Consider the following 24,732-nt stretch of genomic DNA (forward strand, 5'->3'; position numbering starts at 1 on the left):
CTCTCTATATCTATCTATCTGTTCTTAGGGCGTGGTCTTTTATATTTTCTTTTTCTTCCCTTTCGTTCCAGATCATCTGTTCCATTCTTTCATTGATTCTTATATTCCCCCCCCATCCCACCCCTGCTATAAGTTGTCTACAAGACTCGTTGTCCTTCATTTTTGATCTATCACTTCAACAACAAGAAGAAAAGATAAGATTGTTTGAGAGAGATTGGTTTATATATACTCAACTCTCTTCTACCAACAACAACAACTACTAGGGCCATCAATCTTTCTGCGCCCTCAGTCATTCATTCGCATACTCGACACATTCATTCTGTCGACAAACTATATCAACCACTAATAATACCTCGACATTAACACCCTATCTATACCTAATAATACTGGAGTAGAACCCGTTCTGCTCTTATCACACATCGTGAGTACCTATACTTCTTTACCTCTGTATACCTCGGGCCCGACTAACTCTCCAGACAATGGAAACATACACAATGGCTCCTACCTCGTTCGCATACTATCCCTCGGACGTATCGCAACGACAACATACCCACTACCCCAGCCACCCATCCGAGATGCAGCCCTACTATGGTCAGATGCAGTACCCTCAACACCCTCAGCAGCAAGCACACGGTCTTCCCGACCAACACTACCAGCCCGCGATGAACATGCACCAAATGGCGACCGCCAACGCCTTCCGGGGGACCATGAACATGACCCCCATCGCCTCGCCGCAGCCATCCCACCTCAAGCCCACCATTGTCGTCCAGCCAGGATCTTCCGGTCTCATGCCGCTCGACACCAGGTTTGTGAGCACTGATTTCTATGGTTTCCCGTCAACCCCACCGCTCTCCGCCTCCGGAAGCTCCATCAGTAGCCCACCTTCGACCAGTGGTGCGCAACACACCCCGATTTCGGACACCTTTTTCGCTTTTGAGAAGGTGGAGGGTGTCAAGGAAGGTTGTGAGAGCGATGTCCACACCGAGATCCTGGCCAACGCCGATTGGACGCGGTCGGATTCTCCTCCAATGACTCCAGGTATGTTTCCTGCTCTCTGGTGCAGCGATTCTCGCACGTGCTGGGGGTACTTTTTTTAAGCGATTTGTGCATTGGGGCGGCCGCTAACCTATTTTGGCAATACAGTGTTTATCCACCCGCCCTCGCTCACCGCAAGCCAGAGCTCTGACTTGCTTTCGGCCAACAGCTCGTGCCCGTCTCTTTCGCCGTCGCCGTCGCCCGTGTCCTCGAGCTTTGATCCCCAGGCTCAAGCTGGTCTGGTTGCTCGGTCGCAGTCTGCTTTGTCGGTGGAGCCTGCCACCACCCACTTCTGTGACCCTCGGGAGTTGACCGTCGAGTCGACGATCGCCGGCTCGGCTTCTGACCTGCCCCCATTGCCGACTCTCTCTTGCGAAGAGGAGGACCCCAAGTCTGTTCTGGATGGTGCTGCCGCAGTGACCCTGCCGGTCCATGAGAACCCTTCTCCTACCTTCACCAGCTCCACTGAGGACCCTCTTACCTCGCTGCCGACTTTTGACAGCTTCTCTGACCTCGACTCTGAGGATGAGTTTGTCAACCGTCTGGTCGACTTCCACCCCAGCAACAACGCCTACTTCGCTGGCGACAAGCGCCAGCGTGTTGCCGCTTACAGCTTCGAAGAGGATGGCTTCCTCAGCGAGCACAGCTTGGAAGACGAGGATGTCGCACACGCTGGCTTCCTTGACGGTGCTGACCTGACTGGCGCTCATGCTCATGCTCATGCTCATGCCCACGCCCACGGTCACGCTCACGTCTGTGAGAAGTCTGAGGAGGCGAGCAACAAGAAGCAGCGAACCAACTCCCGCAAGCCCATCAAGCGCTCCAGCTCCACCCAGAGCGAGTCGGAGGATAAGAAGGCCCAAGTCGCTGTCAACGCTCAACCTGCCGCTGAAGCCCGCTCGGTCGCGGATTCTTCTGACTCTGGCTCTGCTCCCGTCTCGGTCAACCGTCGGGGTCGCAAGCAGTCGCTCACGGACGACCCGTCCAAGACCTTCGTCTGCTCTCTCTGCTCGCGTCGCTTCCGTCGCCAGGAACACCTGAAGCGTCACTACCGCTCTCTGCACACCCAGGACAAGCCCTTTGAGTGCAACGAGTGTGGCAAGAAGTTCTCGCGCAGTGACAACCTCGCCCAGCACGCCCGGACTCACGGCGGCCAGTCTGTTGTCATGGGTGCTATGGACTCCGGCGACGCGGCTGGTCATTACCATGATCCGAACGCACTGGGCGCAGTCTTGTACGAAACAGCGACCGCCAGCGACTCTTCTGACGCTGGTTCCTCGGGACGTAACTCGCAGAAGAAGCGCAAGCGCGACGACCAGTAAACTGTCTGTGTTCGTCTGCTGCTTACTTCTTGACGACGCTACGTGACCAGGAGCTTTTGTTTTCTTGACTTTCGAGTCATAATACCTTCTCATCGGCCTTGAGGCTTTTTCATTGCGGGTTGGCGTACGGGCTTGTTCATTTTCATACACTGGTTTGATATCCAAGTGGAGGGTTTACAGGTGTTGGTCCCCTTTTTCATTTATCACATTTTGCATATACGGTCATTGGAAGCAAAGACATAGACCGGGTTGCCTGGGCTGCAACAGAGGGAAACGAGGGCGCACATGGATCGGACCAAAATTTTTGTTAGAGCGCATATGATGATACCAATACAGTGGTGGCTTGGGATGATTCTTTTTACTTTTCTTTTCCTTTTTCTCATCTGTTTTCTTTTGCCTTTTCCTCATTTTCCACTTCAGTGTACAATTTTTTTTTTTCTGGCACTTCTCGTTTACATTGCATTCTACTGTTTTTATATTGATGTAATATTGTGTGTTTTATCTTGTTGTTTGTGCTGGCCACATGTGTACCGTTTAATCATCTTCCCAGTCATCCATGCCCAAGAGGGCCTTGTTTTGATAGTTGCATCAAATCATACATCCAGCATTACATATTCTCTTCTCTGTATCTTGTAAATGACTTGCTTGCGTAGCTGTCTCAGTAGTATTGTAGTCTAGTACGGTGGTCTACTCGAGACCACCGGCGCGGAACGAATTCACCCGATCATCTTTTCTGCATCAGATATCGCATGAACACGATCCTCTATATGAGACTTAATTGACTCCATCACACACTGTCTCCACTGTTTCAATTAAACCGTGAACCCCCTCAATCATTCTGAACCCGGAGAGACAAGAGACAAAATCTTCTCCGCCCCGCCTATCACTATCACCCGACACCACCACACACACCATCCCAACCATGGCATCACCATCACCATCAAACGGCCTAAACGTGATCGCCCTAGTCTCAGGCGGTAAAGACTCCCTCTACTCAATACTGCACTGCATCCGCAACGGCCATAAAGTGGTTGCGCTGGCGAATCTCTACCCGAAACAAACCAAAACCTCTGCCCCAGATGGCTCGGGTGTACAGGAGGATGGGGATGAGGATGAGGAAGAAGATATCGACAGTTTCATGTATCAAACCATCGGTCATAGTGTGATTCCGTTGTATGAAACTGCGCTACAGATTCCGCTTTATCGGGGGGTTATTAGCGGTGGTGCGGTGAATATGGCGAGGGTTTATGGGAATACTTCTGCTACCAGTTCTGAGAACCAGAATGAAGAAGGAAATGCAGGGGAAGGGGAGGAAGATGAAACAGAGTCATTAATCCCGCTTCTTCGAAGAGTCAAAGAAGCACACCCAGAAGCCAACGCTGTTTCCGCAGGTGCTATTCTTTCTACGTACCAGCGCACGCGTATCGAGGATGTCGCTGCGAGATTACATCTTGTGCCACTGGCATGGCTCTGGCAATACCCCATTCTCCCCCCACCAGCAGAGCGACGAGATGCATCCGCGTTATCTACCAACATCGCAGACGCGGGCTTACTAGAAGACATGGCCGCCATCAACTGCTCAGCACGAATCATCAAAGTGGCCTCCGGTGGCCTTGACGAAAGTTTCCTCTGGGAAGATGTATCAAGCCCCTCTTCCGCGACGAGAGGACGTATTATCAAGGCGATGAGGCGCTTTGCGGAGGCGGATGTGGGGGGTGTGAGAGGGGCGGTGTTGGGGGAGGGAGGTGAGTACGAGAGTCTTGCTGTCGATGGGCCTGGTTTTCTTTGGAAGAGGAGGGTTGAGGTGCTGGGGAGGGAGGTTAGGGGCGGGGAGGGGGGTGTTGGGTTTTTGGGGTTGAGGGGGGCGAGGTGTGTTGATAAGGAGGAGGGGGAGGGGGATGGGGTGAAGCCGGAGGATGTGAGGAGGCCGGAGGTGTTGGATGAGGGGTTTGATACATTGCTTGATGGGATGAGTTTTGCCGCGGATGGAGAAGCAGAAGCAGCAGCAAGGGTGTCAGAACAATGGCAATGCGAACCAGTTCAGACGAACAATGGCGGGCTATGGACGATATCCAACCTCAGCGCATCAGAGGCCGGTCCCGACGCTGGCAAGCAGATGACTGCAATTACAGAAAAGGTGAAAGCCATTCTATCTACTGGTGACAACCGGTCAACCGACGACATCGTCTTCGCAACGGTCCTCCTCCGCTCCATGACCGACTTTACAAGCATGAACAACATCTACGTCTCTCTATTCAAGAAACCTAATCCACCAGCCAGAGCAACAGTGGCCTGCGGCAACGCCCTCCCCGACGGAGTCAACATCATGGTCTCTTTCGTGGTTGATCTTGGCCCGCAGGATGCGCGACAGGGACTACATGTGCAGTCGCGATCATATTGGGCACCCGCGAACATCGGCCCGTACTCGCAGGCCATCTCAGTCCCGGTCCCGGCTCCGGCATCGGACCAGGAATCGAGTAAGTTGGTGTACATTGCCGGTCAAATCCCACTTGAACCGGCGAGTATGGAAATGATTACTTGGGGGGCCTTGTCACAGCAGAAACAAATGCCGCAGTCATGGATAGCAGAATACGCTTTACGCGCGGTTCTCGCGCTCCAGCATCTGTGGCGAATCGGCGCGGCCATGCAGGTTGATTGGTGGGTTGGCGGCGTTGCTTTTTTGACGGGCGATGATGATGATGATGGTAACAATAATTACATCCATACCAAAGTCCGACTTGCCTGGGAAACATGGGCGAAGATGCACATGCGTCCTGAAAAAAATGACGAGGAGGATGACGATGACGAACCAACCCTTGACGCATGGGATCTCAAATACGGCCGCAGGGAATACGCATACGAGCAAACATCCTCGACAAAATCTGCGCCGGGATTGCCCAATTTCGACATCCTGCAGAAACCCGATCCCGCCGATAGAACTACAAACACAGCTACAACTACAATCCCTCCATTCCTTGCAGCGCAGATCTCCGAGTTACCGCGAGGCAGCGATGTCGAGTGGCAGGGATTAGGTTGCGTTTGTGACGAGGTGACCGTGACGACGGATAAGTCTGTTTCGGATATCGGCGTTGGTGTTGATGCATGCACCACCACTGTCGATAAGAGGCTAGACTACACCTGCATTGAGATCGGTGAAGATTCTGGGTTGGATCTGGAATCGAGTCTGCATGAGATTCTGCGGGTTTATGGTCAGGGTCAGGGTCAGGGTCAGGGTCGGGAGCATATGGTGCTTTATACGGCGAAGGCGTTGGAGAGAGGGTTTGTGTGGCCAGGTCAGATTGTGCCTTGTTTATCAGTTTGGGGGAGGGAGGGGAGGAGGTTGGGGGGTGGGGTTGTTATACAGTTTTAATGGGTGTACAGAGTAGCCATGCCGTTGTTATGTCATGGTGGTTGTTCTATGGGTATAGTCTGGATCTGCAGTCAAGCAGTCGATACAATGCCATGGTAATGCATATAGTCGAGAACTTCAAGCTGCTCGCAATGACTGAGTGTGAGGTTCCATCAGATACTAATCTGGAATGCTGGCACTGGTGCACTGAAATGCTGAAACCGGCATGATGAACTCGACAGTCTGGAATGCATAGATTCTGTGCCTGGTCAACATAATAGATTGGCCTGAATTCCATCGAAGTACTAAGCTGTCAAACCGGAAAAATTAGCAAAAATAGCAACTGTCAAGCATGTGATTGATAGGGCAGAAAGCGAAAAACACTTCCGCCTTTTGTCTGATGATAACAGCTTCGCCTCCTTCACTACGGTCCTTTCACTACTATCCTCGCTCTGTTATCGGGATCTTATTCTCTGTTGAGTATTTTGTCCAGCTCAGTTTTATTGTTTTCTAGCGACATGACGTATCCCACATAAGCCTATCATCAAACCACGAAGATCCGCCCCAAGGGATGGCATCATGGCCTCTCCGCTAAATCGCGACGAAAACGGAGACAGACTATCGCCTTCTCGTTTCCCTCCCCCTTCCCCTATCCCAGACCCTGACCCTCTTCCATCGACATCGACATCAACAGCAGCAACAGCAACACAGACACCTACACCAAATTCCGATCTCCTCCGACCGTTCTCCCGCTCCCCTCACCCCTACCACCGCACCGGCCACGGCCAAACCGAACGGCCTCGTCACCCAGCTTGGTCGCGCACGTCCAGCGATAGCGGCACGGAAGCAGACGATGAGAGTACCGGCGTGTTAAAGGGGTTACCGGCTCCGCCGATTCGGCCGAGGAAGGGGCTACGCGCTGTTGAGGATGGGGAGTCGTGGGTGCTGGTGCCGGGGTTACGGTCGTTGGCGCGGGCGAGGGCGCGGGGCCAGAAAGATGTCGCGAGGGCTGCAGGGGGAGGAGGGGGAGGGGGGAATAAGGGGATATCGCAGGGGAAACGAGTGGAGGTTATGAGGAGGGCGTTGGAGGTTGCGTTGGTGGCTTCTGTTGGGGCGGTGGTGGTTAGACCGGTGGATGTAAGGGTGGTTGCGTGGGTTTGGAGGAAGGGTATGTATTTGTGGTGCTGTGCAATGGGATTGAGATGGATTGTGGCTGACGAGTGCAGAGATTGCTACGTATGGGCTATTGGTGAGCGGTCTTTATGCGGCGTATCCGTTTAGCATATCCAGACGGAGGTCTCCGCGATTGAAACTCCCCTCGTTCTCGATACCTGCCAGCTTCGATCCTGCGCCGCTCATTTATCCGATCCTCGTTCCGATTTTCGTTTCGCTTTCCTTGTCGCATCATAGACCTGTATTAATACTGCCGAACATCCTGCTCGGCCTCTCGTCGCTACCGACGCCGGTTATTCCGTTACATGTGTGGAACCATGGCTACAGTATAGCCCATTGGCTGATCACATTGATTCCCCTGTGTGTGTCTGAGAACTTGGCTTGGGGAGATGCCCCGCCCAAGCCATTGTCACTTTACGGCATCGATTCGGAAGCCTTGGCTCTCGTTTTTCCTTTGCAGCAAGCATTGATACCCATTCTTGATTTCTTACTCGCTACGAGTCTTTTACCAGCAGAGCTGCAGCTGTTGGCGACGGCTCTTATCAATCTATACCTTTTTGCAGCTTCACCTCAGGCGGAGATCCTCAAGGCGCTGTTATGGCTGGGTGGACTGTGCATTTTCATTTTCTGTCGACATGTTCTCAGTTGGGAGGTTGCGTTGGCTAGAATTCCCAGTTGGAAGTTCCGGCGATATCCGAGCAATTCGCAAACGGCGAGGGGTGTTCTGAACTTTATCGATCACCAAGTCTGCGAGAAGTTGGGTCGGACGGGGTCTCCGGAGGAGCTTACATCGGATAGTGAGGAGGGAGAAGATCCTCCTCCGCTAAAGTCACGCAAGACTCTTGAAACGCCTCTCGCCGGGGGTCTTATGTCCTTTGAGAGGGTACAAGAGAGACCTGTGAGGCCAGATGCTGGTCATAAACGACGGCACACTATTTCTACTGTTGAGAATATTGCACAGAGGACTACAGCTAAGGGTCGACGGAAACGTTTAATGGCTCCCGGTTTGGCGTCTTTCCTGTCGATGACGGTTCCCCAGGCGACAGTACGCAAGTGGTTCTACGCGGCGTATATCTATGTCGCTATCCTGGGGATTGCTATGGGCCCTATTCGGAAGTATGTGACTGAGGCAGCGTTGAGCGGAGATGAGCCCTTTGGCTGGGGGTTGGGGTATCTCTTTGGGAATCTCTCCCTGTTCCGATTCTGGGTGGTCATAAGGAATCTAGAAGGGTGGATTCGATTACCTGCTCGCCTTGACATGGATGAGGCGCATTCATCATGTGTGCTTGGTTGCGTGGAACACCTGCGACAGGAGACCTTTGGGGAAGCCAATACGCGCCTGCTGGTCAGTGCATACTGCTTCACGGTACTCCTGACCGGTATGGCGATCGTGTTTAGGCTGAGCAATATTGCAGAGGTCGATACCCGGCGCAAAGTGTTCCATGGTATGATGGTGCTGATGTTCCTCCCGACGATCTTCATCGACCCAGCATTCTGCTCCCTTGCCCTGGGCACCGTTCTAGCCATGTTCCTGCTCTTGGACCTGTTCAGAGCGTCTCAATTACCACCCATTTCTCGACCGTTGACGCACTTCCTCGCACCCTACGTCGATGGCCGTGACCATCGCGGACCAGTCATTGTCTCGCACATATTCCTCCTGATCGGATGCTCGATCCCACTCTGGCTCTCCCTTGCCGATATCCCCCGCACCGGAGACGGCCCATGGGCCGGGTGGGGCGTGCTCTCCCGGGACGTCAGTATGGTCAGCGGCGTTATTTGCGTCGGAATGGGAGACGCAGCCGCATCGCTGATCGGTCGGCGATATGGCCGGGTGAAATGGTTCTGGGGCGGAGGAAAGTCTCTCGAAGGCAGTGTCGCATTTGCGGCTGCTGTGTTCTGCGGGTTGATGTGTGCGCGGATTTGGTTGGCTGTTGGGCGATGGCCAGTCAACGGACAGGAAGAGCCATTTTCATGGCCATGGGCTATGCTCAAAGCCGTATTGGCAGCTGGAGGGACCAGTGCGACCGAGGCGATCCTGACAGGATGCAATGATAATGTGGTAGTCCCGGTAGTGTTATGGCTGTTGGTGCGAGGGCTTGGAGTTTGATTCGTGTACATACATATACAAGTACTTTTTGACCCCTTTCTGATATGATGGTGTTGGGTCTGGATTCAGCAATGCGTGATGCAGAGATGATCGATTGATTTATCTGCTTTTCCCGGGGATCATAGTTGCAGATTTATGGGTAGCGACGACAGCCTATGATAAGAGAATTTCAGTGCATCCAGCGGTTCCGCGGGTCTAGACGTTGGCATGGATGACATGGCAGAATCCATACTTTTGTTCCTTTCATACATTCATGAATGAAAATATCTCTTGTTTCACATTCTTTCTTCTTTATTGTCCTGTGCTATTATTGGCACAGTTCTACACTTCTCCCCCATATAACACGCCAGTCACCTGGTGAGTCATGTGCGGATCAGTCATCCAATACCACTAGTATTGGGAATACGGGGTAATACTGCAGATCAGCTGATGAAGCAGCCTCAAAAACGGGAAAATTACGGTAAGTTACCCGCGATCGCCCGCTAGCTCTATCTAATCGATAACAGACCGCCCTGTATCGGTATCGTCGTACGCCGTTATCGTTTCCGGCCTCAGGCCATGTTATCTGTGTTCGTCCTTCTCCTTCTCCTTCATTCTTCATTCTTCATCTCATATCTCTTTTCCATCCTCTATTTCTGCTCTTCTTTGTATTATTGATATTCTACTATCCTTAGTATATTCAATATTATTATCGTATACCCAGCACAATCATCTGGAGCATTACATCATCGATCACTCGCCGCCCTCCTGACCGCCTTTGCCCACTGTTATCGCCTCCCCCGGGTCACTCACGCAGTCACACTCTGTTGTTCCTTGGGCCCAGTGCCGTTTCCCCCCCCCCAGACTTGACATTCCATCACATCATCTCCAGCGTCCATTAGACCAGGTCAGCTCATCTCTGCTTTTTAAAAGAATCACTCATACTTGTACTGTACTTTTCTTCCACTTATCCCCTCCCCGGAAATACCTACATCTGCGTTGTGCTCTTATCAGCGAATTATCTACTGACTTTCTCCTGCAAGTCGCCTTAGTCCTACGATCTATCTACATACTCGTTACTAGTATAACCGACCAATCAACCAACAACCATCCCGTTTATCCTCGTCGATTCGACTCCTCACCGCTCTCTCTATCATAGTGCAACTGTACTGTTGTTTGGCTTTGCGCGCGTTGTCTTCCGGTGCTTCCCTTCCGGCTTCATATATACCCACTACTACTCGTACTCGTTTCTTGGTTCTCGACTCTCCTCCTCGTTCCACGGGTCCCCGGCCTCTACCTACCTGGGTAGCTTCCTTTCCCTTCTTCCTTTCCCCTACTCACCTCGACTTCATTTCCCATCCACTTCCACTTCCACTACTCATCGTTGGACGGTTCTTCGGTTCTCGGATCGGCATTACACATCATCTCCTCCTCCCCAACCCTTGTTTCCCCTGATGGGCCTCCGTTATCATCCGTCGCCGCTGTTTCTAACGCTGCTGAGGTAGTTGGGAGTTTCTTTGGGGTGTGAAAGTGGTGTTTATCTTCTCTTGTCTATCAGAAAGGAATATATCTCTCTTATCCATCTTCATCTTCACTCATGGCCTCTTCGCATCACTCGAGGAGGCCAAGAGACGCCTCCGGGACTCAGATGCCCGTTGGCCGCTACACAAGGCTTGATGAGATTGGTCGTGGGAGCTTTGCTACTGTCTACCAGGGAGTGCATACGGTGTGTACTTTTTCTCCCCCTTATTGAATTGATGAGCAAATGCTGATATCTTTGTTTGCTTTAGAAATCACGCACCTATGTCGCCATCAAGTCGGTCAACCTGTCGAAGCTCAACCGGAAGCTGAAGGAGAATCTCTACTCCGAGATTCAGATCCTCAAGGGCCTCTACCATCCTCATATCGTCGCTCTCATCGACTGCCATGAATCAACATCTCATATTCACCTGGTTATGGAGTACTGTGCCCTCGGGGACCTGTCGTTGTTTATCAAACGGCGGGACACCCTCGGGGAGCACCGGTATACACGGGACATGATGGCCAAGTATCCCAACCCCCGGGGTGGTGCTCTCAACGAGGTCATTGTTCGTCATTTTCTCAAGCAATTATCTAGCTCCCTCAAGTTCCTTCGAGACCGGAATCTTATCCATCGTGATATCAAGCCGCAGAATCTGCTTCTCTGTCCGGCTCCCGCATCCTACCGGGCCGGCGTTGCCCAAGTTGTTCCCTTCAAGGGCAGCGAGGACTCGTTTAACCCAGAAACCGGTCTCGAGTCATTACCCATGCTCAAGATTGCAGACTTTGGCTTTGCTCGTTCCCTTCCAGCCACATCGTTAGCTGAAACCCTCTGTGGGTCCCCATTGTACATGGCCCCCGAGATTCTTCGATATGAGAAGTACGATGCCAAGGCAGATTTATGGTCTGTTGGTACTGTGCTTTATGAGATGGTGGTGGGAAAGCCACCGTTTCGAGCATCGAACCATGTGGAACTACTTCGGAAGATCGAGAAAGGGGAGGATAGGATCAAGTTCCCTGAAGAGAACCCGGCGACCGACGACGTTAAGAAACTAATCCGTGGCCTACTCAAGCGGAATCCAGTGGAACGTATGACCTTCAACGACTTCTTCGAGAGCAACATCATCAAGGGGCCTATTCCTGGGTTAGTACTCGACGATACATCAGATCGTCGTCGTTCTTCTGTGGAAACCGGTGCCGTGCCACAGGCGCTTCGGCCCGAGTCCCGTCCTGGACCTAGTACCCCAATTGAACCTAAGCGTGAAAAGGAAGTTACACAGCCCGCAACGACCCGAGAGGAACCGCCGGAGAAGCCGATACCGGCTCAACAGCCACCGACTCCTCGTCAGAAGTCGGGGACACCTCCTGGTGTTACACCGATGCGGAGAATGGGAAGTGCTGATAGGCCTCCGTCCGCTGCCAAAGAGCCACCACGTGCCATGACCCCTCCGCAACGACCGCCACCCATTTCCACCGCTACTGCTCCGGCCCGCCAGGAACTCGTCGACCGAAATGTTCCGACCGGAGCCCAAAGAGTGCCGCAAGGCCAGAAACCTGCAACAGACGGTACAAGGGAAGAGCGGGAGCGTGCTGCACAGGAAGTTGCGTTCGAGAGGGATTATGTGGTTGTGGAAAAGCGTGCAGTTGAGGTCAACGCCTTTGCAGATGAGCTGGCACATAGTCCTCGCATTCAGGGTTATGCCCGTCCGGGGCAAGGCACCATTTCTCGTCGTACGACGACACCAAGTGCGACGACCACAAGCACGTCCGGTCAACCTCCTGCCAGCAAGGCCATGCAAATAATCCCGGGGCGGGGGCGTGCGGATTCAGGTCACAGCCGTCAGGGTTCGTATGAACGGCGGTACGGCCAGAGTCCTACGTCGGCAACATCGGCCATTTCAAAGGCGCTTAACATGGCCAGTGGGAGACTATTTGGGATGGGCTTCTCGCCGCCAATGACAGTCACAAAAGGTGGACGGTCGCCTCCCCTGGGCTACAATCCATTTCCGGCCTACCCTGCTCAAGGTAGTCTGATGATTGTTGGAGATGGTGCCAAAACCAACGTGGCTCTAGATGAAGATACCAAGACTGTCCAAGTAATTGAGGAGTGTGCAACCCGTAGTGATGTTGTATATGGTTTCGCCGAAGTGAAATACAAGCAGCTCATTCCTTTGGCGCCATCGGCCCAGCTCGAACAACAGGCCATGAGATCCAATGCACCGGACCTTGATCAGGACAGCTCGGAATTCGCGGATACTGGGTTGACTTTTGACGCCACTGTGACTCTTGCGGAGGAAGCGTTGGTACTCTACGTCAAGGCGCTTTCACAATTGGCCAAATCCATGGATATCGCCGGTGCCTGGTGGTCACGCAAGAACCGCGACCCATTTGCTGACAAGTCGAGTGATCCTACCAGTGGTGTCGTAGGCACTCGAGTCAACAATGTTGTCCAATGGGTGCGGGGTCGCTTCAACGAGGTCTTGGAGAAAGCAGAATTTGTCCGGTTGAAATTGGTCGAAGGGCAAAAGCGACTGGCAGGCCAGACAAGCAATCGCTCGATCGCCTCGTCTGCTGGTTCCGCTGGCTCTGTGGATGTGATGGTCAGCTCCGGCGTGACGGCAGAGAAACTGATGTACGATCGCGCGTTGGAAATGAGTCGGGCGGCCGCCATCAATGAGCTTACTGGTGAAGATCTCCCCGGGTGCGAGATTGCATACGTCACCGCTATACGCATGTTGGAAGCGGTGCTTGAGGAGGGACCGTCGTCGTCGCGAGCAGGAGGTACTCCGAGCGATGACAGGATTATCCTGGATGAGATGCAAGCAGAGGACCGGCAAGTGGTTGTCAAATGTGAGTTTTTTTGACCCCAAACATGTGTGTACATTTGTTCTAACTACGTTACAGTGGTATCCAGCATCCGGGGCCGATTGGCAGCGCTTCGCAAGAAGCTTGCTTTAATGGCGAAGCGAGCACCAACTCCAGTCGCTGGCAAGATGCCTCCTACGTCGAACGTGGCCGTTGCTTCGCCCACCGTGGGCGCAACGCCGCCTAAGTGAAGAATTTGCATCGCATGCCACTTTCAAGTGGCCTTGACCTTCATATTGATCTGTTTTTGTTTTTCTGATTTACTTAATGAGACACTTTACAGAGCTGACAAGGCGCTACACTGGCGTTGGCTCTATTGTTTTTACGAGATACGATCATGGGCGGTTTTTCTGTTTTTTAAGGTTTCTTTGGGACACAGACTCCGCTCCTTCTTCATTCTGATTTTGTGTTTGTGATTCTTTGACCATTTCATTATCATATCCGATTGGCACCAGGTGTTATTTGTTTTTGTTTTGGGAGCGATTATTCGATATTTCATGGCGTTTAGGAACGGGAGGAGGGATATATACAGATTGACACGATAGCAATGAACATGGCCGGCGGATTGACCGGTGACTAATACGAGTGCATTAGTGTGGTTGTACTCTGTACATAGCACAAATTTGAGCTTATTTTTGGAATCTGCAGGGAAAACAACGTGGGTGACTGGAGATCTGTGCCACGTGACATGTCAACGTCTAAGTTTCCACTTACAGATGCCGAGAATGACCACAGTTCATAGACTGCTTGAAATGCTGAAACGACCGACAGAATTGCGTGATCGGGTCCCGAGAGTTTTTGAGAGGTTTGGCAGTGTCGCCGAGATGTGGAGTGGTTCCGGCTAGACTAAAAAGAGCTGATTTTTTCTGGTCTAAAATTGCGCCATCGCCGAACTGACAGCTTTTGCCTCATAGGGTCACGCCTTTTTTGACCTTCTTTTCTCTTTTTCTTTCCTTGTAACAATATTCTGGCCTCTGACTACTGGATTCTTCTCTCATTCTTTCGCAACCTAATCGGGTCTGTGTGGACTTTGCATCGGAGATTTTCGCCACGGAATGAGATTGACAGCTTCCATTCTTGGTTCGTTGAATCGGTAACACAGCCGAACTTTTTTTTTTTTTTTTTTTTTTCCCTCCTTCAAATTTACATTTACATTTTATATTTGAATTGTCACAAGAAATACGAATCAACGCTGTCATCGAAAGGAAGAGGTGCTAGGGTCATCAGCGATTGCACCACATTTAGGTCCAGCACACCATCTACATTGCGGTTGTTCTCGGCTGTCCGAGCTGAGCTGCTATATAGCTGCTAGCCCCAGCTTTTGTTCATACGCATAAGCAGCAAGAAGGGGAAAAAAAAAAAAAAAAAGGAATCACAGCAAAATGGAGGACCCCGTCGCACAATCAAATTTTCAGAAGGGCATTATCCCTGACACGAAGCCCGTTGGTGAGGCGCCGCGTAGGGCTGATGGTGTTTCGCAGCTCTGTATGTCGCCACTTACCTCCCCCGGGTATGAGTTTGAAGCTAACATGCGCAGATGAGGGAAATGTCTTTGAAGCTACACCTGAAGATCGTCGCCAGATTGGTGTGATTAGCGCATCGTTTTTGATCTTCAATCGTGTTATTGGTACGGGTATCTTTGCGACACCGAGTACTATTCTCGAGTTGTCGGGGAGTGTTGGATTGTCGTTGATTATGTGGGTTGTTGGGACGTTGATTGCGATGGCTGGTACGGCGGTTTATTTGGAGTGGGGGACTGCTATTCCTAAGTATGTGCCTGTTTCCCCGAGATGGTTTGTGTGGAGGGCTGACGTGAGTCTAGGAACGGTGGTGAAAAGAACTACCTCGAATATGTCTTCAAGAAGCCCAAGTTCCTCGCTACCGCCATGTACGCCGCCTACACCGTCCTGCTGGGCTGGGCCGCCAGCAACAGTGTCGTTTTCGGTGAATACATCCTCAACGCCGCCGATGTCGAGGTTGGTCGCTGGAACCAGCGCGGTATCGGGTTGGCCTGTCTCACCACTGCATTCCTCGTCCATTCGTTCGCGGTGAAATGGGGTCTTCGACTGCAGAACCTGCTTGGTGTCGTTAAGCTGGTTATCATCCTGTTTGTCATTGTTGCTGGTTGGGTGGCGTTGGCTGGACACATGCATATCGAGAACCCGCCGCATAACTTCAGCAATGCGTTTGAGGGCACGACGGGGAGTGGATACGGTATTGTCATGGCGTTGTACAACGTTATCTGGTCGTTTATTGGGTATTCGAACGCGAACTATGTAAGTTGCACTGTTGCACGTGCTTCCACAGAGTTTATCGCTAACGCATGTCGCACAATAGGCGTTGAGTGAAACCAAGAACCCGGTCCGGACGTTGAAGATCGCAGCCCCGATGGCCATCGGATCTGTCGGTATCTTCTACATGCTCTGCAACATCGCGTATTTCGCTGCCGTGCCCAAGGAGCAGTTCTTGTCGTCGGGGCAGACCGTCGCGGCTACTTTCTTCGGGAATATGTTCGGCGCTCGCGCTGAGAAGGTCATGTCTGTGTTCGTCGCACTGTCGGCGTTTGGCAATGTGCTTTCTGTTATTTTCTCTCAGGGTCGGATTGTCCAAGAATTGGGTCGTGAGGGTGTTCTGCCCTTTTCGAAGATCTGGGCTAGTAACCGGCCTTTCAACTCGCCTGCTGCCGGTCTCTTCGAGCACTGGGTTGTGTCGATTATTATCCTGTTGGCGCCTCCGCCAGGTGATGCGTACAACTTCTTGGTCAAGTGAGTTCTTCCATTCAGAATGCGATCCGAATATCAGACTAACAGTCACAGCCTCATCTCCTACCCCCTCTCCATCGTCAACGTCTTCGTCTCCGCCGGCCTCATCTGGATCTACCTCACCCGCGAAACGCGTTTCCCCAACTGGAACCCCGGCATCCGCGCCACCCTCCCCGTCACCATCTTCTTCTTCCTCTCCCAATGCTACCTCGTCGTGGCACCCTACGTACCCCCCTCGGCCGGCCAGAGCGTCTACAACGAACTCCCCTACTACCTGCACTGCGTGGTCGCGATCGCTATCTTTGCCTTCGGCGCACTGTATTATTTGGTGTGGGCGGTGCTGATGCCCAAGTTCGGGAAGTACATGTTGGTCAAGGAGACCGTGGTGGATGCTGATGGCTGGTCCAGAAGTGTTTTCACGCGGTTGCCGTTGGCGCAGGCGGGTTCTTCGTGACCCCCCTTCTTCTTTTCTTTCGGATGATTATTTTGAAATAATATGGCGTTATGAGCGAAAAATAGTACATAGAGAGCATAATTGTAATTTAACTATGGGTATCATATGAGATAAAATAATAATGTCCCAGCCATCTATGGAAGTCCAGTCACGTAGATTTTTCATGGACCCCTCAAACTGGCTGGAGGACTGTCTCGCAAGCACTGCCAGTAATTGGCAGGTTGCAGTATCTGTCATGAGTGAAAATATGGCATATACTGTTGTTGACTTGCTTGGTTTAGAATGTGAAGAAGAGAAGAAGAAGAAGAGAAAAGCAGAGAGAAAAAAGGAGGAGAAAAACATCATCCGCCCCTAACGCTAGGGCGGTTTGGGAATAGCGTTTTTGCCGTGTTGCCTGATACAAGTTGTCAGGTACTGTCATATAATACGCACCGCCTACCAGTTTTAGCTTGATATTGTTCCGTGCTTCAGTTTTCCGATTCTTTCGAGCTTCATCTTGAGATTGTCCATTGCCAATTGCCTTGCCATTGCTCTCTTTCTTTGTATTATAGTGTATCATATATAACCTCTCGTTTCTTCTCATTCTCTCCCCTTCTTCTGCCTTCCGCCGCAGCTCATGCGTCGCCTTTCCTCCGCGCGGTTACCGCTGGTGCTCAACGCAGCAAGACAGCCACCGCTCTCTCGTCGCCCGCTTTCGCTCTCATTCCTCAACCCCTCCTCCACATCCTCTCTCTCAACCACTACTCCCTCAACTACTACCTACCCTGCCACGAATCGCTTCTCCCACCGTTATTCTCTCTCGCATACCTCGAAACGCTACTGTTCTTATCGCAGGATGTGTGGCACCCGCCGTGCTGAGGAGCTCTCGGGCTCGACTACTATTCAGGGCCGTGAGGTGTTGCCGACGAATGTTAAGCCGGTGCATTATGATCTGACCCTGGAGCCGGATTTTGAGAAGTTTACTTATGATGGGAGTGTTGTTATTGAGTATGCCTTGCTTTTATTTCTTGGTTCTGAGCTATAGCTATGTGGTGGTGGGGTAGCTAACACCGTCCAGCCTCCAAGTCACAGAAGACACCACCTCGATCTCGCTGAACTCGAACGAAATCGACATCAAGAAGGCCTCCGTCCTATCGCAGGGCTCCGTCATCGCTTCCAACCCTGATGTCTCCATCAACGCAGACACCCAGGTCGCTACCGTCAAGTTCTCGGACACTATTCCCGCGGGGACCTCCGCTCAGCTGAAGCTGGACTTTATCGGCTCGCTGAACGACAACATGGCTGGTTTCTACCGCTCATCGTATAAGACGAGCGATGGGCAGACGAAGTATATTGCTTCGACGCAGATGGAGCCGACGGATGCGCGTCGGGCGTTCCCTTGCTTTGATGAGCCGGCGCTCAAGGCGAAGTTTACGATCACGCTGGTTGCGGATAAGAGTATGACTTGCTTGAGTAATATGGATGTTGCGGAGGAGAAGGATGTTGAGGGTGGTAAGGTGGCGGTTAAGTTTAGTACTTCGCCGCTTATGTCGACTTATCTTGTGGCGTTTATTGTTGGTCATCTTAACTATATTGAGACCAAGAACTTCCGTGTTCCTATCCGGGTGTATGCTACGCCTGACCAGGATATTGAGCATGGTCGCTTCTCGTTGGATTTGGCGGCTAGGACGCTGGCTTTCTATGAAAAGGCTTTCGACAACGAATTCCCGCTCCCCAAGATGGATATGGTTGCCGTGCCGGATTTCAGTGCCGGAGCTATGGAGAACTGGGGTCTGATTACTTACCGTGTTGTCGATGTGTTGCTGGATGAGAAGACCAGCGGTGCTTCGCGCAAGGAGCGTATTGCCGAGGTTGTCCAGCACGAGTTGGCCCACCAGTGGTTCGGTAACTTGGTCACCATGGACTTCTGGGATGGTCTCTGGTTGAACGAGGGTTTTGCTACCTGGATGTCGTGGTACTCCTGCAACAGCTTCTACCCCGAGTGGAAGGTCTGGCAGACCTACGTCATCGACAACCTGCAGGGTGCTCTGTCGCTCGACTCGCTTCGTAGTAGTCACCCTATCGAGGTTCCTGTCAAGCGTGCCGAGGATATCAACCAGATTTTCGACGCCATTTCGTACTCCAAGGGTTCGTCTGTGCTGCGCATGATCTCCAAGTACTTGGGTGAAGATGTCTTCCTTCAGGGTGTCCGCAACTACATCAAGAAGCACGCCTACGGAAACACCCAGACTGGCGATCTTTGGGGTGCTTTGGCTGATGCCAGTGGCAAGCCTGTGCAGGCTGTCATGGACATCTGGACCAAGCACGTTGGTTTCCCTGTCGTTTCGGTCACTGAGAACCCCGAATCGTCGTCGATCAAGCTGAAGCAGAACCGCTTCCTGCGTACGGGCGATGTTCGACCGGAAGAGGACACCACTCTCTACCCCATCTCGCTGGGCCTGCGTACCAAGCAGGGTGTCGACGAGGAGACGATGCTGACGGAGCGCGAGAGCGAGTTCAAGGTTCCTGACCTTGATTTCTTCAAGCTCAACGCTGACCACTCTGCCATCTACCGTGCTTCGTACAGCCCTGAGCGTCTCGCCAAGCTTGGCGAGGCTGCCAGAAAGGGACTGTTGACCGTCGAGGACCGTGCTGGTATGATCGCGGACTCTGGTGCTCTTGCTGCCTCGGGCTACCAGAGCACCTCTGGTCTGCTGTCGCTCCTGAAGGGCTTCGACAGCGAGTCCGAGTTCGTCGTGTGGAACGAGATCCTGGCCCGCATTGGCACTGTGCGCGCCGCTTGGTTGTTCGAAGACACCCAGACCAAGGACGCCCTCAAGGCCTTCCAGCGCTCGCTGGTCGCCACCAAAGCCCACGAGCTCGGCTGGACATTCTCCGAAGAAGATGGCCACATCCTCCAACAATTCAAGGCCCTCATGTTCGCCAGCGCCGGCTCCGCCGAAGACCCAACCGTGATCAAGGCCGCCCAGGACATGTTCGCCAAATTCGCCGCCGGCGACCTCAGCGCCATCCACCCCAACATCCGCGGCAGCGTCTTCACAATCGTCCTCAAGCACGGCGGCGCCAAGGAATACGACGTCGTCTACGACCGCTTCCGCAACGCGCCCACCTCGGACGAAAAGACAACCGCGCTGCGCTGCCTGGGCGCCGCCGAAGACCCGGCCCTCATCCAGCGCACTTTGGGCCTGGCTTCCGGCGACGAGGTCAAGAACCAGGATATCTACATGCCTCTTGGTGGACTCCGCAGCCACGTTCCCGGTATCGAGGCGCGCTGGAACTGGGTTAAGGATAACTGGGATACTTTGTATAAGCGTCTGCCGCCTGGTCTGGGTATGTTGGGTACTGTTGTGCAGCTTTGCACATCTAGCTTCTGCACTGAGGCGCAGCTTAAGGATGTGCAGACTTTCTTTGAGAGTAAGGATACTAAGGTATGTCCTTCCCTTACATTATTTATTCATTTAGTGGGATATGGTGCTAACGTGTGTAGGGCTTCGACCGCGCCGTCGAGCAAACTCTGGATGCTATCCGGGCTAAGGTGCACTGGCTTAAGCGTGACCGGGATGATGCTACGGGCTGGCTTAAGGCTAATGGGTTTTTGAGGGATGGGAAGCTGTGAGCTTGCTTTCGGCTTTGAGCTTTGGGATGTAGAAACTAGGATTGGGGTAGGGGGTTGGTGGTGATTTTTTTTTTTTTATCTAAATCTAAATCTAATGATGAATATGAAAGTGATCTCGTCTCTATTCGGGTTTAGGACGTTAGGATGATCAGAGCGTGCAGGTAGTACCAGCGTAGGAATTGTTACGGATGGACATCATCAATAAGTTTTTCTTCGATTGGTTGCCGTATGTCGTATGCTATATCGATGCTATATAGGACAAACCATTTAACAAAAATCAAAATCATCATCTGGCCCAGATGAATCAGGTAGACAAAACCATCTCATCCCAATGAAGGAAAAAAGCAGTATATCCTGCCCATCTGCTGTCGTGGCTTCGTAGACGCAGTCTACCCAGCTCCATAGTGAAACGCAATAATCCTTTTTCCTTCCTTGTCTCATAAACAGAAGCAACAGTGCTATGGCCGAGAAAAAGGAGGTTACACTCCATAGGCCATGAAAATACAAGAGCAATAACTCACAACAAATCCCTGCATCCTTGCATCACCATGTACGTTTCTGAGTTTGCTAGGTTCAGCACCTATGATGACATGCATCATGTCAAGTATCTTAAAAGAGAAGCAAATTCTATGCTGAGAGAGTTAAAAAGGGATTATCGCATTTTCTTTTCATCTGCCCTGTCTTATCTTAGAGCCATTATTGGAAGAGCTCGTGGCTATTGTAAAAGCGTGCTCAAGGGGGGGATCTTTTTGATTGCGTTCCTAATGCGCTTCAATTGCCACTCAATATATATCGGGGGCTTCTCGATCATCTTGGTCTAGCTTTGGCTAAGGAATCCTGGGCTCGCTGCGCGAGTTAGGGCAAGGTTGTTGCATTCGAGGAGTATAAAAAGTGTCACAAGTCCAGTAGGTGTGCACAAGAAGGCAGGGGACCGAAAATTGGAGACGCCAGCTTACATGGCGCGGATCATGTAGGGGAAGCTTGTATACGATGACTTGCACTATTTCGATCATTTTCTTTCTAAGAGTTGGTCAGAAGGCAACCGATCAAGGACATTGGCAAAGTGAGGATGACAGCTTCTTCTACCTCTGCTATTCCCCAAACAATCGAGAATCGCTTATCGTTTGATCAATATAAATTGCAGATAAGCCATTGTCGGAAGGGATCTTGTCGGTTTGGAGAACACTTCCAAGAAGCCCTAATCAGTTGTAAATGTCCTTTGCAGCATTGCATGGAAGGAGCTTTCGTGTTACTGGCTCTCTCCATCTCTGTCAATTTCTCATACACTACGTGGGAATCGGGCACACCAGTTCCAAAATAGTACCAGGGGTAGAGGTCTGTCTCCTTGAAAGGAATATATATATGATGCTGGAGCCAGTAAAGCGATCTTCACTCTCTTGTGCGTATAAGGATGTCGAAGGATGATCCTCGTTCTTGTTTTCTCGTAAAGCACTTGTTGTTCTGGTCATCATGAACCAGGGATAAGCCTTCGTTGTTGGAAGATGTAACAGAAGAGCTGCCGAGGATTGCATGCTGTCGACATATTTGTTTCCTTTGCCAGATATAATCATTTCCTTCAAGCAGCCGCCGTCCGTGTCGAGCTTGATGGATATTGTTCAAGTATTCCTGACCTTCTCACGCAGGTCACGGTAGGTTCTTCCCCGGGTAAATCCCTGTAAGGCCTTATCGTAGGAGTATTTCTCTGGCCTGCAGAAATCTCATAGGTCTTTCATTATGGTGTGAATGGTAGTATGTCACCCTTGAATAAATAAAGATACAGCAACCATACTCCATATGCCCAGCACCTGCGCCATGTAAACTGGGGGAGTTCATCGAGCACAAGCTCGGACGGCGTGAAAACTCCCAACGAGCACCAGGACAGAACAGGATAAACCCGGACCAAACAACAAAACCATCCGGAAGCAATATCAAAACGAAGCAACTATCGGCTTGCAAGTAGCTGTCGTCAAAGCCACACAGTTAGCCAGTACACACTGGGCAGGGAATACCGAATTGGCATTTGATATACTTTGGAAAGTTTAAATGACGTCCTCGTTCCTGAGGGCTACCATCCTCTCCAAAATCCATGTATGTAAGGTGTGCAGCCGTGCTAATCAAACGAGCACCTGATCCCAATCGAAAAAAGCTTGGTTGGCTGGGGAGCTTTGGGGGGGCTTTTCTCAACACTCTGATTTTGAGTGTTGGTCCAGAAGTCGGGAAAGCTGATTGGAACTCGTTTGAAAATTGATTTGTAGGGATCCCGAAAACAGAGAGCTTTTGGGATTGTACCAATGTTGTCTGGCACATTGGTATCTGAGCTATGGCCGTTGGCATGTAGACCTGGAAGTCTGCAAAGTGAACGCGGCGGCCGGCGTGTCACTAGACGATAGACGATATGATTCGTCTAAGAGTCCTGAGTTTGTTTGATAGTATCTTTTCATAGCGGTCATCGTGACTTTGCTGGATGCTGCTTAGAAAGGTCAAATCTACCAAGTAGGTAGATGTTTGTAGTAGCATGAACGTAGATAGGAAGAGCTTTGGATTGGATTGAAAATTATCATCTATTTGGTTGGAGAATCTATAGAAGCAAAGACGAAGAAAAATAGTAGGAACGGTCAAGTGAATATCTATCCTCCCTCAGAGCCCTTCCTCATCATTCACATTCTAGTACCCAAGCTATAGCTCCAGAGTCGATGAACCAGCTTTACTGTGCCACCGCACCCCAGAGGATACACTCAAGCGAAGTTGGCACATAGAGTGTTCTTCGCGCAGCCTGGTGAGTCTTGCTCAAAGACTACCGGTAAAATGCAGTATCCTGGCAGCTTGTTTTTATCACATCTGCTGTAAGCGCTACCAATGTCGTAGAATCGCGACCCGGAGTTGTTCCCCAAGTCCTGCGAGACCCTTGACACCTCGAGGGTGTGGCACTGCGTCGCTGCAGAAGTCCTTCAACGTGGGTCCATCTGTAGTACCGTAGCCATGTATCCTTCGATCCGAAGTCCCGGTGTCCATGTTTGTGCTGCTTCCGGGCACATGTAGATGGTGGAACATGGCGTCCACGTAGCAACACGCTTCTGGTGCTCCCAGCGACTGAAGGTCGTCCATGTCGAACATTCGCGACGGAGCACAGAAGTATTCTGTACGATGACAATCACCACGTTCTGCATTGTCCACAGACAACAAGAACTCATGGCTTCGCATGCACATGTGTCATGGATTCCATGGCACCACGAGCAAAAAGCGAAACCACACATGGACATCCCTCCACCCTCAAGTCCCCTCCCCATCCTCAACCGCAAAAAGCACCTTCATATACAAACTACACCCCCGACACCCCACAACAACCTCACCCCCCTCAACTTCCCTCTCCAAATCCCCCTCCGTAACCATAAACCCCCTCTCATCACCGCACCGACAACCCCGATACCAAACACCTTCCCCATTGTTATCACTGTCGTCTTCGACAAGATCCTCCAAGTCAACGACTTCGAGGCCTGTATGAAATACGGTGCCGTTCTTCTCGCGCTCGACGATTTTTGCCCGATCTAATCGTAGTGCTCTATCATACTCGGAGCGTAACGAGGGGGAGGAGAGAGTTTTGTAGGCTGTTGTTATTTGGTCAATTGTGTATGCGTTCGTGGGTTGGGTATCGCTGTCGCGGTCTGGTGTTTGTTGCGCGAGGTGGTCTTCCTTTGCATTCGTCTTATCGGGATGGTGTCGCAGTAACGCGCGATGGTATGCTAGCTTTAATTGTTGTTTCGTGAGTGTCGCGGAGGAGGTAAATGGGAGGTTGAGGATTGTGTAGTAATCGTAGTCGTGGTCGTGGTCGTGGTCTGCATTGTCCCCGGTCATTTTGCTTGGTTTTCTGGTTTCGCGCGATGTATTCTGGGTTCTGTGTAGTGTCGCATTCAGTTAGGAATTGTGCTGGGCAATTACTTGGGTTGTATGGGAGAATAATTGTATGGAGGAAAAAATTTGGTGGGGTCGAGGGGTCGGAATTTTGCAGGTTACTGTTTTGGGAAAGGCGGCGTGGTTCGGAAGTCTTGTATACAGAGTACGGAGTTCCGCAGTACATGTACATGGTTTGTATAGGATGGAAAGTGGTTTGACAGTACGGAATAGTCGAGATAAATTACTGTTGGCTTCTCACTATCCTAGATTCCACTGAACGAGGAATTAGGTCAGCTTGAGGTGGGCCAAAATTTGTGTCAGACGACTAGTCCAAATTAGGCGATTAGTAACCGCCGCGTCAAGTGACTATTCCAAATTAGGTAATCACGTGCCTTGTCTAGCGGTCATGTCAGGCGGTCAATAAATACGCACTAGTTATCAGTTTACAATCCATCATCTTTAATTTCTTTCCGAATTTCACAGGACTACAACTAGTTGTCAACTAGTCAGAATGGCTGCTTCTACCCCCCTTATCAACCAAGTCCAGTTCTCTGATGATGAATCCTCAAATGTACAGCTCTCAAATGACGGATTTGATGCTCAGGAAGTCTTCGAAATCAATGAGGTAAGAAATCATATACTAGTTGTGGACTAGTCACGT

The 24,732-nt window shown here is 51.3% G+C and overlaps 6 protein-coding genes across 6 annotated transcripts; 5 read left to right on the forward strand and 1 right to left on the reverse strand.

The window, feature by feature from the left end:
* Window positions 1-479: 479 nt before the first annotated feature.
* On the forward strand, window positions 480-2,357 carry sebA (putative C2H2 transcription factor (Seb1); the record flags this gene model as incomplete). Its single annotated transcript, XM_022541525.1, has 2 exons — window positions 480-1,038; window positions 1,144-2,357. The coding sequence occupies 2 exons, from the start codon at window positions 480-482 to the stop codon at window positions 2,355-2,357; spliced, it is 1,773 nt and encodes a 590-aa protein (XP_022395884.1).
* Window positions 2,358-2,973: 616 nt separating this feature from the next.
* Window positions 2,974-9,235, forward strand: ASPGLDRAFT_77799 (putative phosphatidate cytidylyltransferase). Its single transcript, XM_022549922.1, has 3 exons — window positions 2,974-5,709; window positions 6,244-6,874; window positions 6,933-9,235. Exons 1-3 carry the CDS (start codon window positions 3,280-3,282, stop codon window positions 8,984-8,986), a joined length of 5,115 nt encoding a protein of 1,704 aa, XP_022395885.1. The 5' UTR covers window positions 2,974-3,279; the 3' UTR covers window positions 8,987-9,235.
* A 915-nt stretch (window positions 9,236-10,150) lies between these two features.
* Window positions 10,151-13,605, forward strand: atg1 (serine/threonine protein kinase ATG1). Its single transcript, XM_022539516.1, has 3 exons — window positions 10,151-10,691; window positions 10,756-13,333; window positions 13,388-13,605. Exons 1-3 carry the CDS (start codon window positions 10,563-10,565, stop codon window positions 13,537-13,539), a joined length of 2,859 nt encoding a protein of 952 aa, XP_022395886.1. The 5' UTR covers window positions 10,151-10,562; the 3' UTR covers window positions 13,540-13,605.
* A 1,100-nt stretch (window positions 13,606-14,705) lies between these two features.
* ASPGLDRAFT_52957 (high affinity methionine permease) lies at window positions 14,706-16,745 on the forward strand. Its single transcript, XM_022547868.1, has 5 exons — window positions 14,706-14,833; window positions 14,886-15,117; window positions 15,171-15,624; window positions 15,686-16,113; window positions 16,165-16,745. The coding sequence occupies exons 1-5, from the start codon at window positions 14,731-14,733 to the stop codon at window positions 16,562-16,564; spliced, it is 1,617 nt and encodes a 538-aa protein (XP_022395887.1). The 5' UTR covers window positions 14,706-14,730; the 3' UTR covers window positions 16,565-16,745.
* Window positions 16,746-17,089: 344 nt separating this feature from the next.
* ASPGLDRAFT_52958 (M1 family metallopeptidase) lies at window positions 17,090-20,257 on the forward strand. Its single transcript, XM_022547869.1, has 3 exons — window positions 17,090-17,551; window positions 17,622-19,992; window positions 20,052-20,257. Exons 1-3 carry the CDS (start codon window positions 17,181-17,183, stop codon window positions 20,178-20,180), a joined length of 2,871 nt encoding a protein of 956 aa, XP_022395888.1. The 5' UTR covers window positions 17,090-17,180; the 3' UTR covers window positions 20,181-20,257.
* Window positions 20,258-23,456: 3,199 nt separating this feature from the next.
* Window positions 23,457-24,008, reverse strand: ASPGLDRAFT_94220 (uncharacterized protein; the record flags this gene model as incomplete). The annotated part of the gene is made up of 1 exon (XM_022550558.1): window positions 23,457-24,008. A coding segment is annotated over one exon (552 nt), but the record flags the coding sequence as incomplete, so codon positions are not given.
* Window positions 24,009-24,732: the final 724 nt, after the last annotated feature.

Source organism: Aspergillus glaucus (assembly GCF_001890805.1).
Source record: "Aspergillus glaucus CBS 516.65 unplaced genomic scaffold ASPGLscaffold_34, whole genome shotgun sequence".
Lineage (NCBI taxonomy): Eukaryota > Fungi > Ascomycota > Eurotiomycetes > Eurotiales > Aspergillaceae > Aspergillus > Aspergillus glaucus.